Raw genomic sequence first — 14,764 nt, forward strand, 5'->3', positions numbered from 1 at the left:
AACGGTAAGAATATAAGGCATTCGTATTTCTGCATGTATTGGTCCAATCCATACCAGAATTTCTGAAAGGCACGAAAATAAATAATTGTTAGCTCCAACCATAATATAGTGATATAGTGGAAACATAGAAACAGTAGAAATTCAACTTTCGGTTTACTGTCCTTTATCACTTTATCTTATCACAACATGTAATATAGTCTTCTATTATAGTCATTTTATACACAGAAAGAAGCTGGAAGATTTAATTACATGACAGTTGGTTTTATTATTTTAAAATGTGAATATCTCTCTCTCTCTCTCTCTCTCTTTCTTATAATATAAAAATTTAAATAAAATTTTAAATAAAAATATACATTATTATATACTTATTAAAACAAACATATAAAAAATTATCGCAGCTATTGATAAAGATTTCTATAATTTAAACAAAATATATTAGATATATTAGTTTAACAAAAAAGATATGTATATATTGGAATATGTATATAAAGCCTGTATGAAAAGCAATTACGATTATGGATGGGAAAAAGAAGGGAAAATACAAGAATTTCTAAATACAGAGGTTACATTAAAAATTGACGTAAGTAATATATTTTCATATTTACAACAATCGCGCAAATGTAAATATAATAGAGTAGTTGAGTATCTGCATATATGTTGCGCTTGTAAAAATATAAAGCGCGTTTTCTTCAAAACGTGATTAACCTATCAATATCGTTTTAAGGCCACGTCTTCGAAAATTGTGGTAATCTATTTCCGAAGATTGATTTTAACCAATGTATATAAATCTAATGTCTACTCACCGAAGAAACTCTTCAATTCAATATGGTTACCATCGTCGCTAATGATTTGCTTTTCGTAAATCATTCTCATTGATGCAACGAGTACATTTTGAAAGAACGACTAAGATGCTTTCACTGAAAGCGATTAATCTTCAAGGACGTCTCCGGTTTTTTTATAGGTCACAAACTTTCCGCGCACAAGCGCCATCGTCACAAAAATTGAACTTTTTATCGACAAAAATTTCCATTATGTAGAAAAATACAGAGTGTTCGCGAAACCTCTGTTTATTTTATATAGACATCTTAATTTTAATTCTTTTTTAATTTCGCAGGAGAAGGAAATTTCGAACAGAATTATTGAAATCGGCAACTGCGATGAAATTCTTGAATAATTCAAGACTTTTAAACTCTGTTAACTTGGCAAAAGAGCTCTAATCTCTTCTCTCTTTTACTTTCCTAAAAAAATATTTACCCAAATTAATAATATTATCTAGAAAAAAATAGCCAATTATTTATTGAATAAAATACAATATTTATCAAAGTCAAGAACTTTACTTTTTATAAAATGGAAGATGCCGTAGCTATTTAATTTAGTATTTTATGTATATATATATTATATATATACATATAATATAATAATCTCAACTTCAAAAAAAACTTTATAAATATTCTGCACAAGAATCTCGGTGATGTTTTCTTTTGAGGAATTTCTCGTTGAAATTAAAAATTTTAACTTAATAACATGTTAAATTGTACGAGAGAAAAAATCTTTATACGCGAAGTATTCTTAAATTTATAGACTGTATGTTTTGTAATAATAATTTTAATTCAAAAAAATTTTTTTCTCGTTGAAAATAGCGAGAATTGAATGATGCAAGGAAAAAGGCAAAAATATCCGATCATCTTAATAATTTGTGGCCTTTTTCGATTGCCTATTTGTCAAACTTATATCATATAGCTTAATATGTTGTTCCAAATTTTTTAATTTTCACCTTTCGTCGTGACTCAATCGCAGAGAAAAACCTTTCATCAACTGAAATATCTCTCTTAATATCCTCTTCGAACGTCTATATAACCGTTATTACAAGCTGCGCCAGCAATATTATTTTTTCATACGGACGATATTTTTAAATTTATGACAATTCATATCAAACGGAGCGCGAAAACTTTCCAAACAATATATAAAACTTCTTTAGACAATCGGAGAATGATCATGCTCTTTTTTTTATTAAAAATGCATCATCGTGCCCTTTCCATCTCTCGTAAAGCTTGACTCGGTACGCCAGGGGGTAGGGGGCCCGATTCACCTCCTCTGGCTTCAGGATCGTTGTTGGCAGCTTCCGATGCCTTGAACCGTTTATATTTTCCTGCAATGTCATATCAGTTTAGAGAATTTGAGAATTGTATTGGAATCGTAAAAAGCACAAAAATCAATCAATAATTTCTTTCTGAAATAATTTGCGATCAATTTCAAATTGTTGTATAATAATCATTAATCTTTTTATATTAAAAATACATCAAAAAGCAGTTCTAGAAAGATTATTATTGTGTATAATTAAACTTAAACAATATTGAGTGCTTATTACAGACAATTCGTAATTAATCTTGAATATTTTGTATATATCATTTGGCAATTAGGCAATAATTTTACTAAGACGCTTACTAGCTAGGCGGACCATGGTGACACCCCACCAAATGCTCCAACCCCATCCGACGAGACAAAACAAAACGGTAAACAATTGACCAACACCCACGACAAGATTGACAATAAATGCACCCAGTCGTGACTTTAGTCCGGCAACGGGGGAAAATCGCGGCTGTCCGGTACATAGATTAAACAGGCCGCTCCAAATAGTTCCTAAACGAAAAAAAAAAGAATCGATTGTATAAAAAAAAAAGAATTTAATATTGAAGAAAAAAATTACTTGAAAATTTACAAAATTGGAAATTAATTTCTCAAAAAAATATTTTGTATCTATGAGAACGTAGTATTAGAGCTTAAATTCATACCAGTGCCTGGTAATAAAACATTCCACATTAGGCAAAACCAGGCGAGAGGAATCGGAAGGCATGGAATAGCGCCACGCATAACAGAATTGTACTCCACTAGGACATCTGGTAACTTGGACTTTGGTTCCTACGATATATTGCACATCAAGTTCTCGTGTTATAAATATAAAGCATGATCTAAATGCGTGTCTAGGATATTATAATTAGATTAAACTGCTTCATTGTATTCCAATTCAAAACACTAATTCGAAAATAACAGTTCATCCCTTTTTCCCCAGTTAAAGTTATATATTAATTTTTTTTATTTAAATTTGATATGCAGTTTTTTTTAGAAATATTAAGATTAATAAAAAGAAATAATTGCAATTATGTTACACACGAATAATAACAAAATAGTAATATATTTTATTCGGCAAGGCTTCGATACCTCTGACAAGGGTGGCGGCGCTACACTCGTAAGACTGTGCTTGGCACGTGTGTTTTTTGTGCGTTCTTGCGTGTTTGCGCGCTTGCAACTGCAACAGCCGAACACGCGACGACAAATCGCACCGCATCTTCTCTCCGGCGGGCAGCAAATGGTAGGCTCGGCAGGAGCGACCCTGGATTTTCTTGTACAACATTTCATCTCTCGTAATCCAGTGCATCTGTTAGAGAAAAGTATATCGCTCGATGCAATTTTCATTTTCATCGTAAGATCCGTCAATAAAAAAATTCTTAATAATTAAAATAACACCCAATCTCAAAGTCGTCGAAAAGTTTCTAGAAGATTAAAATGTTTCTCGATGATTATTAACTAAATCAGGAATATTTAGCGAGAATGAGGTAGAGAATCCTGGAATTGTGTGGAAATCAAATTATCGGACGATAAATCACGAGTCTGAAAACTTAAAATCAATATAATAGCAAAGTAGTGCAGCATAGATAGCAAAGCAAGATAACAAGAAGCTAAATCTGAAAAATTCTGAAAATAAGCTCATGGTTAAGTAAATAGTAATAAATTACGGAATGATCGAAAAGTATTCGCTGGAAATATTTTTTTCGCAGTTTTCCTATTCGTATTGCGTCATTTCGTGCCCTCAAATTTTCCATGTTATTAATGCAATAATATACATATAATAATCTAATAAAATAAGCGCATGCAATTTGATTATGAAATTCTAATCGTTGAACGGTTCCTCACTTGCATCGCGACTTCAATTTCGACCAGCAGGACAACGCGTTTGTCGCAGGTGGTGGTGTAAGCGGTGGCGGAGTGTCGTTGATCACCATCGCTCTCTTTTGATTCCTGGTCCATAGAAGACCCTTAGGGTCTCTGCGGCATGCCAAGCACCTCATGCCGGAGCAGCACTTGGAGTATCGACTCAATGATCTTCCCCAACGTGCCAATAACCTTTCGCTATTTTGTTCCTTCTCGTTGCAGGAGGCCAAGACACTGCGATAAAAACATGACATTAACATCAAGATATGTTGCCAGTACTAAATATTATAATATTTTATATTTTATATAATATAAGATATATATATATATATGAAAAGTGCATATATCTAATTTTTTAAATAACATTTCTTATATGTATATATTAGTATTTATATAACAATAGATTTATATATTTTAATACCTTTCTGAAAATATCCAACAAATAGTCATTTTCTATATTATTATTTAGGAATATACATAATTATTATATTCATAACTCTCTCTCTGTGTTGAATAAAATTTCATAAAAATAAGAGAGATCAAAATAAAGAATCAATAATATATTTTACTTTTAATTCACTTTATACAGCATAAATGTTCAACTATTTAATCTCGAAAGATTATTATCGATTTTGCATTAGCTGCATAGCTATTAGCATTTGTATACATCTGTATACACGTATGAGTCATGTGTAAAATGTACAGTCTATGTATATAATATCAGAAAGTATTGATTACATTTAGCTGTAGATGAAAAGGTTTAGATTATTCATGGGGCATAATATTTAAATTGAATTAAAAACATACACCGAAAAAATAATGTAAATTTTATCAGAGTATTAAATCGCAGTTTACGTTATTATAGTGATGAGCTTGATTCAGTTTATATCTACTTTTCCCAAAAATATTTCTCAAAGTTAAATGGATAGACAATAACTGCAAACCACTAAATGCGCATTTAAAAGCGCAGGCATATTTACTGTTGTAAAATATATATTTCGTGACTCAATCATCCGTAGATCAAGCTGCGGCCGACGAAAAACGCAATACCCCTCACATAGCAGGCTTAATCACATCACGAAAACTTTAGAGCCGCGCAGGTCTCATCCCTCTGTCCGCGCATGCAATCGTAGTCCAGAAAGGCCCTTACCTAAACACAACTCCTTCGCAGGATAGAGAACCAACTTCCAGAAACTTGAGAGATGATGATCGGTAGACGTCGAGGGCGCGATCGCGAAATTCCAAATTGCGATAGACACGCGTCTGATAAATTCGTGAGGGAAGAAGAAAAACCATCGGCGGTCGAATAACAACGAAGAAAGTAATCCGAGATCGAAAATCGCAGTGATAACGATTCGCGAGAACTAACGAGGGCGAAAACGAGGATCGCGATGACTTACGTCCGTAAGTCAACGACTGGCCATCACTAGCGGCCGGCCTCAGGTGACTTCGGTCAGTGATTGCGGTTGCCGCAGTCGCGGCAAGACGTGGCTGCGAAGGGTGGCAGGCGAGGGTAGAGGTAAAGTCGACTGGTCCCGCACGACCGGTCACGCGAAGATTTTCAGCCCCCTTCGCGCCCTCCGGCCCTCGGAGCTAGTTAGCTGGCTGACCACGAAATCGATACGCGCGACACGAAGTTCTTTACCTTAACCGGCCGGTTTTCAAGGCGTTCCCGCCGCGGCCGCGGCCGATTTTCCACCACCCCCCTTCCCCCCGGCGCGTGTGTCACGACGCGCGTGTCGACCGGCGTGTCGACTATACTACGGGGCTTTAAAGTTGCGCTTGTAATTCGTCGTCACCTTAACCCTTAAACGAGAGCGAGCACTTTCGCTGATCATAAGAAGGCCGATCACTATCGAATTTTTTACGAGTTTATTTTAAGATTAAAATTATTCCAAGTTTTTTGAATGATAGTGATATCTGTATTCTAATCATAATGAAGAATATGTGAAAAATGTTCTAAATACATGTTCACCAATATAACAAAACCTGACCTTGAAGATATAAAGAGGAAAATGCATTCAACGAAAGCTTAATCTTGCGATTATTTTTAATACATCGTGTTAATATAATCAGAAGTTTTTTTCAAAGTTTGATAACATATATCGTTTATACATACACATATACATATAATAATAATTATATAGTTTTTAATTCTTACTTAGGCTTTAAGTAACTTATTTCATTATTTAATTAATTTTTATCATTTTTTTATCTTATCGTAAATTAAATGTGTAATAAAATGTTCGATATAATTTTTAATAAATCTGAGAAAAAAAGCTAATCCTTTTGCGAAGAATCTATTACTCCTCGCAACTAATTGTTAGCTTTACAAACCGCAACCATAAACTGGTAAACTGGCTAATAACTAATCCTATCGCCAACTCGTTATTATGCGGTGAAAAAATTATGCGACAATGGCGTTCTGCGTATGCTAATAAATTGCGTCGTTCGCCAAGCTCAACGTGATGCATTTGTTATATATTTTCACAAGAAAAAAATTTTACTGCATGGAAGAAGTTTTCTATATTGACATAATTACGTGATGTTTCATTATTCATTCAAAAAGAATGATACAGATTCTTTATTCTGAATCCATTTTTAATTTACATTCTTCAAGAAAGAATCGAATCTGAAAAATGGCATTTTTATTACCCGCATTTTCGTTTATCCCAATCATTCAAAAATTTATTCCAAAATAAATTTATCGCATTTCTCTAAAGAGAAATGTTAAAATCAATTCGCATTGAGAAGGATTAACCCTAGTGGCATACTAAAGACACATTGGCCGGGCGATTACACGGCTGCATCACGATTCACGACACGCTAGACAAAACCATTAAAAGTTATACGTGTCTAAAAGTTCGTATCTACCATTTACGCGGTTGATTAAAGGGAGAGAGGGAAAGCAAAAGTACGCGGCTGAAAGTTCGCGCAAAATGCGGCGTCATTAAAGCGCAAATACCGCGATCTACTTCGACTTACAATTGGATAATTTTACCGAACACTTTCCCCCATAATCGCGTCGTTAATGAGAGCAGGGAAAATCCGTGCACGGATTGTCCTGAGAATTAAAACGACTTCTGGTTGACTTCTGCTTGCGCAGAAAGTTGTTAGATGCAACTCGCATTGCCCGCAAGAGGCGTAATTAATTTAATTAATTTCTCAGATCGCACAATCTCGCGCGCATTACCGCAACAATGCGTACGTTATCTCAAAAATAACGCATATTAATTTCCGCTGCTGTTGCCTTCTTGCTTTTTTCATTACTGTACTTAAGAATATTTATCTAACTTTTAGATTTAAATCTAGCGCGTGTGTAAATCTGGTCACACACACCTAGTGTTAAAATATTTAATTATATAACTTGTACACACACAGAGAGAGCTCTCTCTGTCTTTCTCTAATGTTCTCTTCAAAATATTTTTTTTAGACCAGAAAAAAAATATATACAGTTTTTAGCTGTGGAATTACATATTTAGATCAAATACAAACAAAATTCTCTCAAATTATTAATAAAATATTGATAAAATATATATATCCAGAAATCGATAAAATATGAAAAATATTACAGAAGTGGTTTAATGGTGTAGCCGGATTGCATGCGAAACGGTTCTTTCCGAAAGGTAAACTCGGACGCAACGAAATGCATGCCATACTTGAGATTTACGGCAACGGAATTGTTTCGTGTCGCGCGAGCGGCATTATCATTCGCACAAATTTTAATAACTGTTGTGGTAATAAAACTATAGTTCGTCACGTTGCCTTAATGCCGCTTGTATCGTGCCGCATAAATGTAGCGAGAGAACAGTTATCTTGAAATTTCTCTATGCAAATAAATAAAAATTCACGAAAAGGCGCAAAAAAAGACGAGTGACTGCGATTACGACATCCTAAGGTTAGTGTTTTGGTAATGATTTGACAATTAGTATGCCAATCTTGCCGAAGAATTTTTTACAATTAATATTTGTAGATTTTATCTTACGGATACATTCGATAAGCTTCAGAGATGTTTTTTTATTTTATCATAAAAGTTGATTTTTTTTCTTAGCACGTTATTAATATGAACCCTTTATTTAACAATCATATCAGAAAATATAGATTTACAAGTTTAAGAAAAATGGATAAAAATAAAGTAGTGGAAATTAATACGCTCAATTCTATAACATGTGAAAGCATATTTATTTATTTATTTTCTTTTCGATTAAATTCTTGCAATTCTTTAATGCAAACAAATACCTATTACAATTTCGTGCTTCTAATTGCTATAGCATGCAAATAAAAATACGTGCAAGCATCGTTTATTTATAGCCCCATATGACGCTATCTACGAATTAAAAATAATATTTCTATTGATTAATTAATTGATGTGTGAATCGACGTATTTATATTTAAGAACGATATAACACAACAGAAAGGAATGAATTGAAAGGAGTCAAATTGAAATTTAAATATCCAATCCTGTCACATAAGAATGCGCGAAGATTTATCTTTAACACGTATATTAATCGTCTTATGCGATTATCAAATTTTAAACGCAAATAAAGCCACTCAACGTGCAAATATAGTCATTACTGTACTTAAGAATATTTATCTAACTTTTAGATTTAAATCTAGCGCGTGTGTAAATCTAGTCACACACACACCTAGTGTTAAAATATTTAATTATATAACTTGTACACACACAGAGAGAGCTCTCTCTGTCTTTCTCTAATGTTCTCTTCAAAATATTTTTTTTAGACCAGAAAAAAAATATATACAGTTTTTAGCTGTGGAATTACATATTTAGATCAAATACAAACAAAATTCTCTCAAATTATTAATAAAATATTGATAAAATATATATATCCAGAAATCGATAAAATATGAAAAATATTACAGAAGTGGTTTAATGGTGTAGCCGGATTGCATGCGAAACGGTTCTTTCCGAAAGGTAAACTCGGACGCAACGAAATGCATGCCATACTTGAGATTTACGGCAACGGAATTGTTTCGTGTCGCGCGAGCGGCATTATCATTCGCACAAATTTTAATAACTGTTGTGGTAATAAAACTATAGTTCGTCACGTTGCCTTAATGCCGCTTGTATCGTGCCGCATAAATGTAGCGAGAGAACAGTTATCTTGAAATTTCTCTATGCAAATAAATAAAAATTCACGAAAAGGCGCAAAAAAAGACGAGTGACTGCGATTACGACATCCTAAGGTTAGTGTTTTGGTAATGATTTGACAATTAGTATGCCAATCTTGCCGAAGAATTTTTTACAATTAATATTTGTAGATTTTATCTTACGGATACATTCGATAAGCTTCAGAGATGTTTTTTTATTTTATCATAAAAGTTGATTTTTTTTCTTAGCACGTTATTAATATGAACCCTTTATTTAACAATCATATCAGAAAATATAGATTTACAAGTTTAAGAAAAATGGATAAAAATAAAGTAGTGGAAATTAATACGCTCAATTCTATAACATGTGAAAGCATATTTATTTATTTATTTTCTTTTCGATTAAATTCTTGCAATTCTTTAATGCAAACAAATACCTATTACAATTTCGTGCTTCTAATTGCTATAGCATGCAAATAAAAATACGTGCAAGCATCGTTTATTTATAGCCCCATATGACGCTATCTACGAATTAAAAATAATATTTCTATTGATTAATTAATTGATGTGTGAATCGACGTATTTATATTTAAGAACGATATAACACAACAGAAAGGAATGAATTGAAAGGAGTCAAATTGAAATTTAAATATCCAATCCTGTCACATAAGAATGCGCGAAGATTTATCTTTAACACGTATATTAATCGTCTTATGCGATTATCAAATTTTAAACGCAAATAAAGCCACTCAACGTGCAAATATAGAGGTATGTTGAGTTTCCTTATAATTTTCTTCATATTATACAGAAATAAGAAACTGTTCTCATTTTTTATTAACATTGCATATTCATTCTGACATATGTATGTTCTGTTGTTAGTCACGAGGATACAGAATGCAATTAGCCTAACTTGATAGAGCGATTGAAGGAATGGCTATAAAGGAATGAAAAATTCAAAGGAGTTGAATTCAAAGAAGGTGAGTGTATAATGCTATGCAAATTACATTAAAATTCGTTTCGCTCAATCTTTAATAACGTACTTTTGCATTTAATATTTTCGCGTTGCATACCGTAACGTTTTCCACACGCTATCAAAGATTAGCGGTTCAATTACGTTGAATTGTGGGAAATGGGTTGCTGACTTACATAAAAAACACAAAAGCACTTTAATAAAGTGAAGAATAAACATATGTAATCATAGTAAAATTATATATAATAGCTTATTTAAGCGCGGCATATAATAGAATGAAAGTAAGCATTTATATGCTTATATTAGTATTTATATATATATTGCTATAATGACATTAAAATAGTTAATATGGATAATTATATAAAATTATTAAAAAATGTCTTTTTACGTTTCTTTAAATTATTTGTTAGAAAGCTTTAATGTGTGTGTTAGAATATTACCATCGTTAATGTTTTATAATTATAAAAAAATTTCTATAATTATTAAAAATATATTGTCAGTGATAAATACAGATTAATAATTAAAACAAATATTTTGAAATTATCTTTATTTTTTTAATAAAAATGAAGAAATTCATACAATTAAAATAGCAAATATTCGTTTCTCATTATGCTATAACTAATACTAAGTAAATTTTTGTAAATATCTAAAAGAAAAAGCAAAAGAGTGAGCAAATAAAATAATATATCCCAGCTTAAAAATTCAAAATTTAATAAAATTTATATAATATAACGATAAATCAATTTAATATTATATTTTTTTGTATGTATATACGTCACATTTTATGTGTCACAAACTATCTTTATAAATACCAATATTTGTGTATAAAAAAATACTTGTGTATACCTGATTATAACACCGCGTATGACTCAACGGATGCAGATCAAGCAACTAATAATAAATCGGATTATCGCGTGATACGATAACATGTGCTCTCTTTCGCCGTGTTTTTTCGAATCCATTAACGAGTCTCTTGTTTCATAATTTAACATCATCTGTGAGAGATTTTTTTTATGAGAAATAGAAGTTATTCTTTGGATATATACACATTAAGCTTTGTAAAGCAATCAAAAAGATAACAATTAGCGATCAATCAGTGCCTCGATCGGAAGCTTGCCGGTCATCTCCTAACGAATAGCCTCGGCCAATAAATCGACACAATAAGGGATCGTCGTATCATATAAATGGCATGTGCCGAGAGAGGAAGGCGGGAGAGACGGCGCGACCGAAAATTGACGTAACGTGGCAATATGAAATGACCGGCGAGGCGTCGCGGCGCGGCTCGTCGCGTGCGGCCAAGGTCGATTCGCGCCACCACCCGTATTTCATTCGCTCGGCCTGTGTGTTCTCGTTTCTCTTTATAGCTGCTCGACATCCCAAACCTACCCCGCGAGGGCACTTCGTCTAATTTGCCGATTGTTGCTCGCGAAGCAAAAATCCGCGCGCAAGCCCGCTAAAGCTCATTAGCCGCGTGTTATCCAATTTGTGAAAGTGTGGATAGGTTTGATCGATATCGATATACAATAGCTGGCGTCAGAATACTCGAGATGTTCTTTTTTTTTCTTAATAAATATGAGCTCTCTATAGATTTTTATATCAAATAAAAAAGAATATAATAAACATATTAATACAGTAATATATTCTACATATAAAGAGATATCTCTCTGATATATATTAATGTTTTTTAAATAACACTATTACTATTATGCTTAAAAAATGTATATATAGAAATAAAAATTATATACAGGAGTAGAAAACATCCTAAAGATATCTATGAAACATAAAATCTGAAGCATTCTGATATCGAACTTATGCAAAGTTGAAATGTCAATAGCAATTGAAAAATATTATTTGATAGAAATCTTTTTTTTAATTGGATTAAAATTTCTAGTTAAATAACGTTAATTTTGCCAGAATTCTGAATTTTAAGAAAACTTTTTCTAAAAACTTATGCATCAATGTACCACAGAAAGCAATAAAAATTGCTATAAATATTACTAATAATTTAATCAGGTATTACTGTGAATTACTAGCGAGATTTAGTATCTTACAGCTAGCTATTACGCTATTAGTGTGCAAATTTGTGGTCAGCGGTTTACCCCGCAATTGAATTACACGAATCACTCTCCGATAACTCGAATCTACCTTCATTTTTTATTGCCTCAAATTAATTCCATATTTTTCTTTAGGTAATTTAACTTTCATGAAAGTAATTTTTCTTACATACATAAATTGAAAATACATAGTTTTATAATCAATTGTTGATTGTAGAAGGAATGATCTAATCAATTGTTACTTGCAAAAATAACATAGGCATTTGTTATACAACATGTCATCCACGAAAAGCTATTAATTTTTTTCATAGTTACGTCAATTATTTATAAGAAAATTAATATAATCAGGTGTAACTTTTAAAGTAATATAAAAACTATAAAACACATACACACACAAATATAACAGAAAAGATCTTGAAAATAAAAAATGAGTATTTCAACTAGCTTTATGACGATGAGAAGGGAAGTTCAGATAATATCGGACACAGATATACGAGAAATCCTTCTATTTTCTTACGTCACCAAGAAGAAATACGGCAAGGAAATCGTTCATAGAAGAAGTAGAACGACGTATTTTTTGTTTTTTTTTTTTTTTTGCTGTGATCGCCCATACACATTGCATTTTCCACAGCGCGACATATCTTTGCGGCAAAAAGAAGTTTTAGCGTTCCATAAAAGTCAACGAGAGATCGTGGACGAGTTGGTTTGCGTGCGAGATCAATCGCTAGATACGAGGATGCTTTCGTACCTACATTCTCGATTTTTTTATCAAATAAATTTGTTAGACAAAATTATTTTTCTTTCAAAAAGATACTGATTTCTTAAAACTGAAAATGTATTTAATTTTTTTTGTATTAATAATAATTTAATAATAATGTTTTTTTGTATTAATAATAGTATGTTTTAATAATAGCTTGTAAAGAGAGAGAGAGAGAGAGAGAGAGAAAATTATTTTTATATCAAATATAATTATTATATCAAATATATTTCTTTTATTATAACATGATTAAAAGATAAATTTATATTTAAAAAATGTATTATTTTAATTATTTTAAATTTCTGTCAAATTCATATTTAAATATCACTCAAATTTTAAAGATTGTTAATAACGCAGAATACATGTGTATATTTACATGTATACTAAACGTATAATGTATAAAATAATGAAATAACATATTGAGAAATAACAAAATAAAATAACTTATATTGAAGTGTGTATATCTCGTATATGTATAGTTAAAAGGATGATTTAAAATGTTTTAAGAGGCTACATATATAGGTGTATCGATTCTTATGCTTCTCTGCTTGCGCTGCGTGATTAAGTACAATAGATCGCGAGTAATTTACAATTTTTGTAGAACTATCCTCTTTATCGAATTAAGATGTTTCTTCCGCGTCGAAGTGACGCATTCCTTCAAAATGTGCACGCAAGGATCGTAATGAACATATTATATTCTTAATAATAGGCATTTTAAATTTTTAATAAATTATATAAAGAGATTAAAAGAAATATAATGAAAAGTTTAATCGTTATGGTTAGCCCGTACACTCGAAATTCTTATAGAATGTGTTACCATTTTATTGGTATGATAGGTTTTATGATTTCTTTTTTGTTTCTAAAGATATCACATTTCAAAAATATTGTAAATCAATAAAATTTTAAAAGTCGATATGCGTGTGGTTTTTCGAAAGATTTCCGGAATCTGTTTTACGAGAATAAAGTATGTTCATAATATGTTAGTTAGCGAGAGAACTTATAACACTGTCACGCTATTGCGGTCTTGTGAGTCACTGGAACGTAACGGTCAGTAATAATATTGGATGATTGCATAAGTTCGTGCCCGATTTTCATAGATGGCATTAAGTTACTGCATCAAAATTACGATGCAAGAGTCTCTCGCGTAGAAAGAATTTTATCTCCACGTAATTACGGGAATAATAATCGTTCGAAATGCGAGACGTGATTCAACATCAAGACATTGAAGAACTGATCACCGCTAATGTCCTAATTGATCGACGCACGCAGATGTAATGTGCGGATTTAATAAATAATGAATGAGGTGCAACGTACCCTAGGCGGATCTAGTGCAGCTTTATTAATTATTCATTAAAATGTAATTTTGAAAATTAAAGGAAGGAAAACTTAAATGAGTCCATTATTTATATGGTAGTTAAATTAGTTTCATAAATTTTATTTCGAGCATAGAATTAATTTCACATACGATAAATAAATTTGAATAATAAAAATTATTGATTCAAGAAGAGCTAACATTTTGCAAAAAAATCAATCTGTAAAGATTTAAAATATTTGATTTCTCTCTGAACTTTGTATTTTTTGCGAAATATTTTAATAAACCATTTAAAGACTTTCAAATATCTAAATAAATATATTAACAATATTATAATCATACTATGTTCGCGAAGTAATCTTCGTTTCAAATAATCTCTGTGCACAAAGTTTATCAAATAACGGCTCATGTTACGCAAATTTCCAGAAAAATTGCACAAATATTTACTCGATTATCTCAAAAGCAAACTGTCGTAAAGCAATATTTTTGCAGTTAAAACATCGAAACTCAGAGCAGCAACCATTATGGCAGTAAGAAAGGATTGGGGGGGGGGGGGGGGTTTGGGGATTTTA

General features: G+C 31.7%; 1 protein-coding gene across 2 annotated transcripts in view; it reads right to left on the reverse strand.

The window, feature by feature from the left end:
- Nucleotides 1-1,386: 1,386 nt before the first annotated feature.
- LOC115245843 (protein stum) overlaps nt 1,387-14,764 on the reverse strand; it is a 28,835-nt gene continuing 15,457 nt past the window's right edge. For both annotated transcript variants that reach the window (XM_029824334.1, XM_029824335.1), the window contains 5 exons: nt 3,973-4,224; nt 3,220-3,436; nt 2,793-2,919; nt 2,446-2,640; nt 1,387-2,149 (listed from right to left, as the gene is read on the reverse strand). In XM_029824334.1, the coding sequence (XP_029680194.1) occupies nt 2,022-2,149; nt 2,446-2,640; nt 2,793-2,919; nt 3,220-3,436; nt 3,973-4,224 (919 nt within the window). In that variant the 3' untranslated portion in view covers nt 1,387-2,021. The remainder of the gene's footprint in view (nt 2,150-2,445; nt 2,641-2,792; nt 2,920-3,219; nt 3,437-3,972; nt 4,225-14,764) is intronic.

Source organism: Formica exsecta, unplaced genomic scaffold (assembly GCF_003651465.1).
Source record: "Formica exsecta isolate Colony F162 unplaced genomic scaffold, ASM365146v1 scaffold1327, whole genome shotgun sequence".
NCBI classification, from domain to species: Eukaryota; Metazoa; Arthropoda; class Insecta; order Hymenoptera; family Formicidae; genus Formica; species Formica exsecta.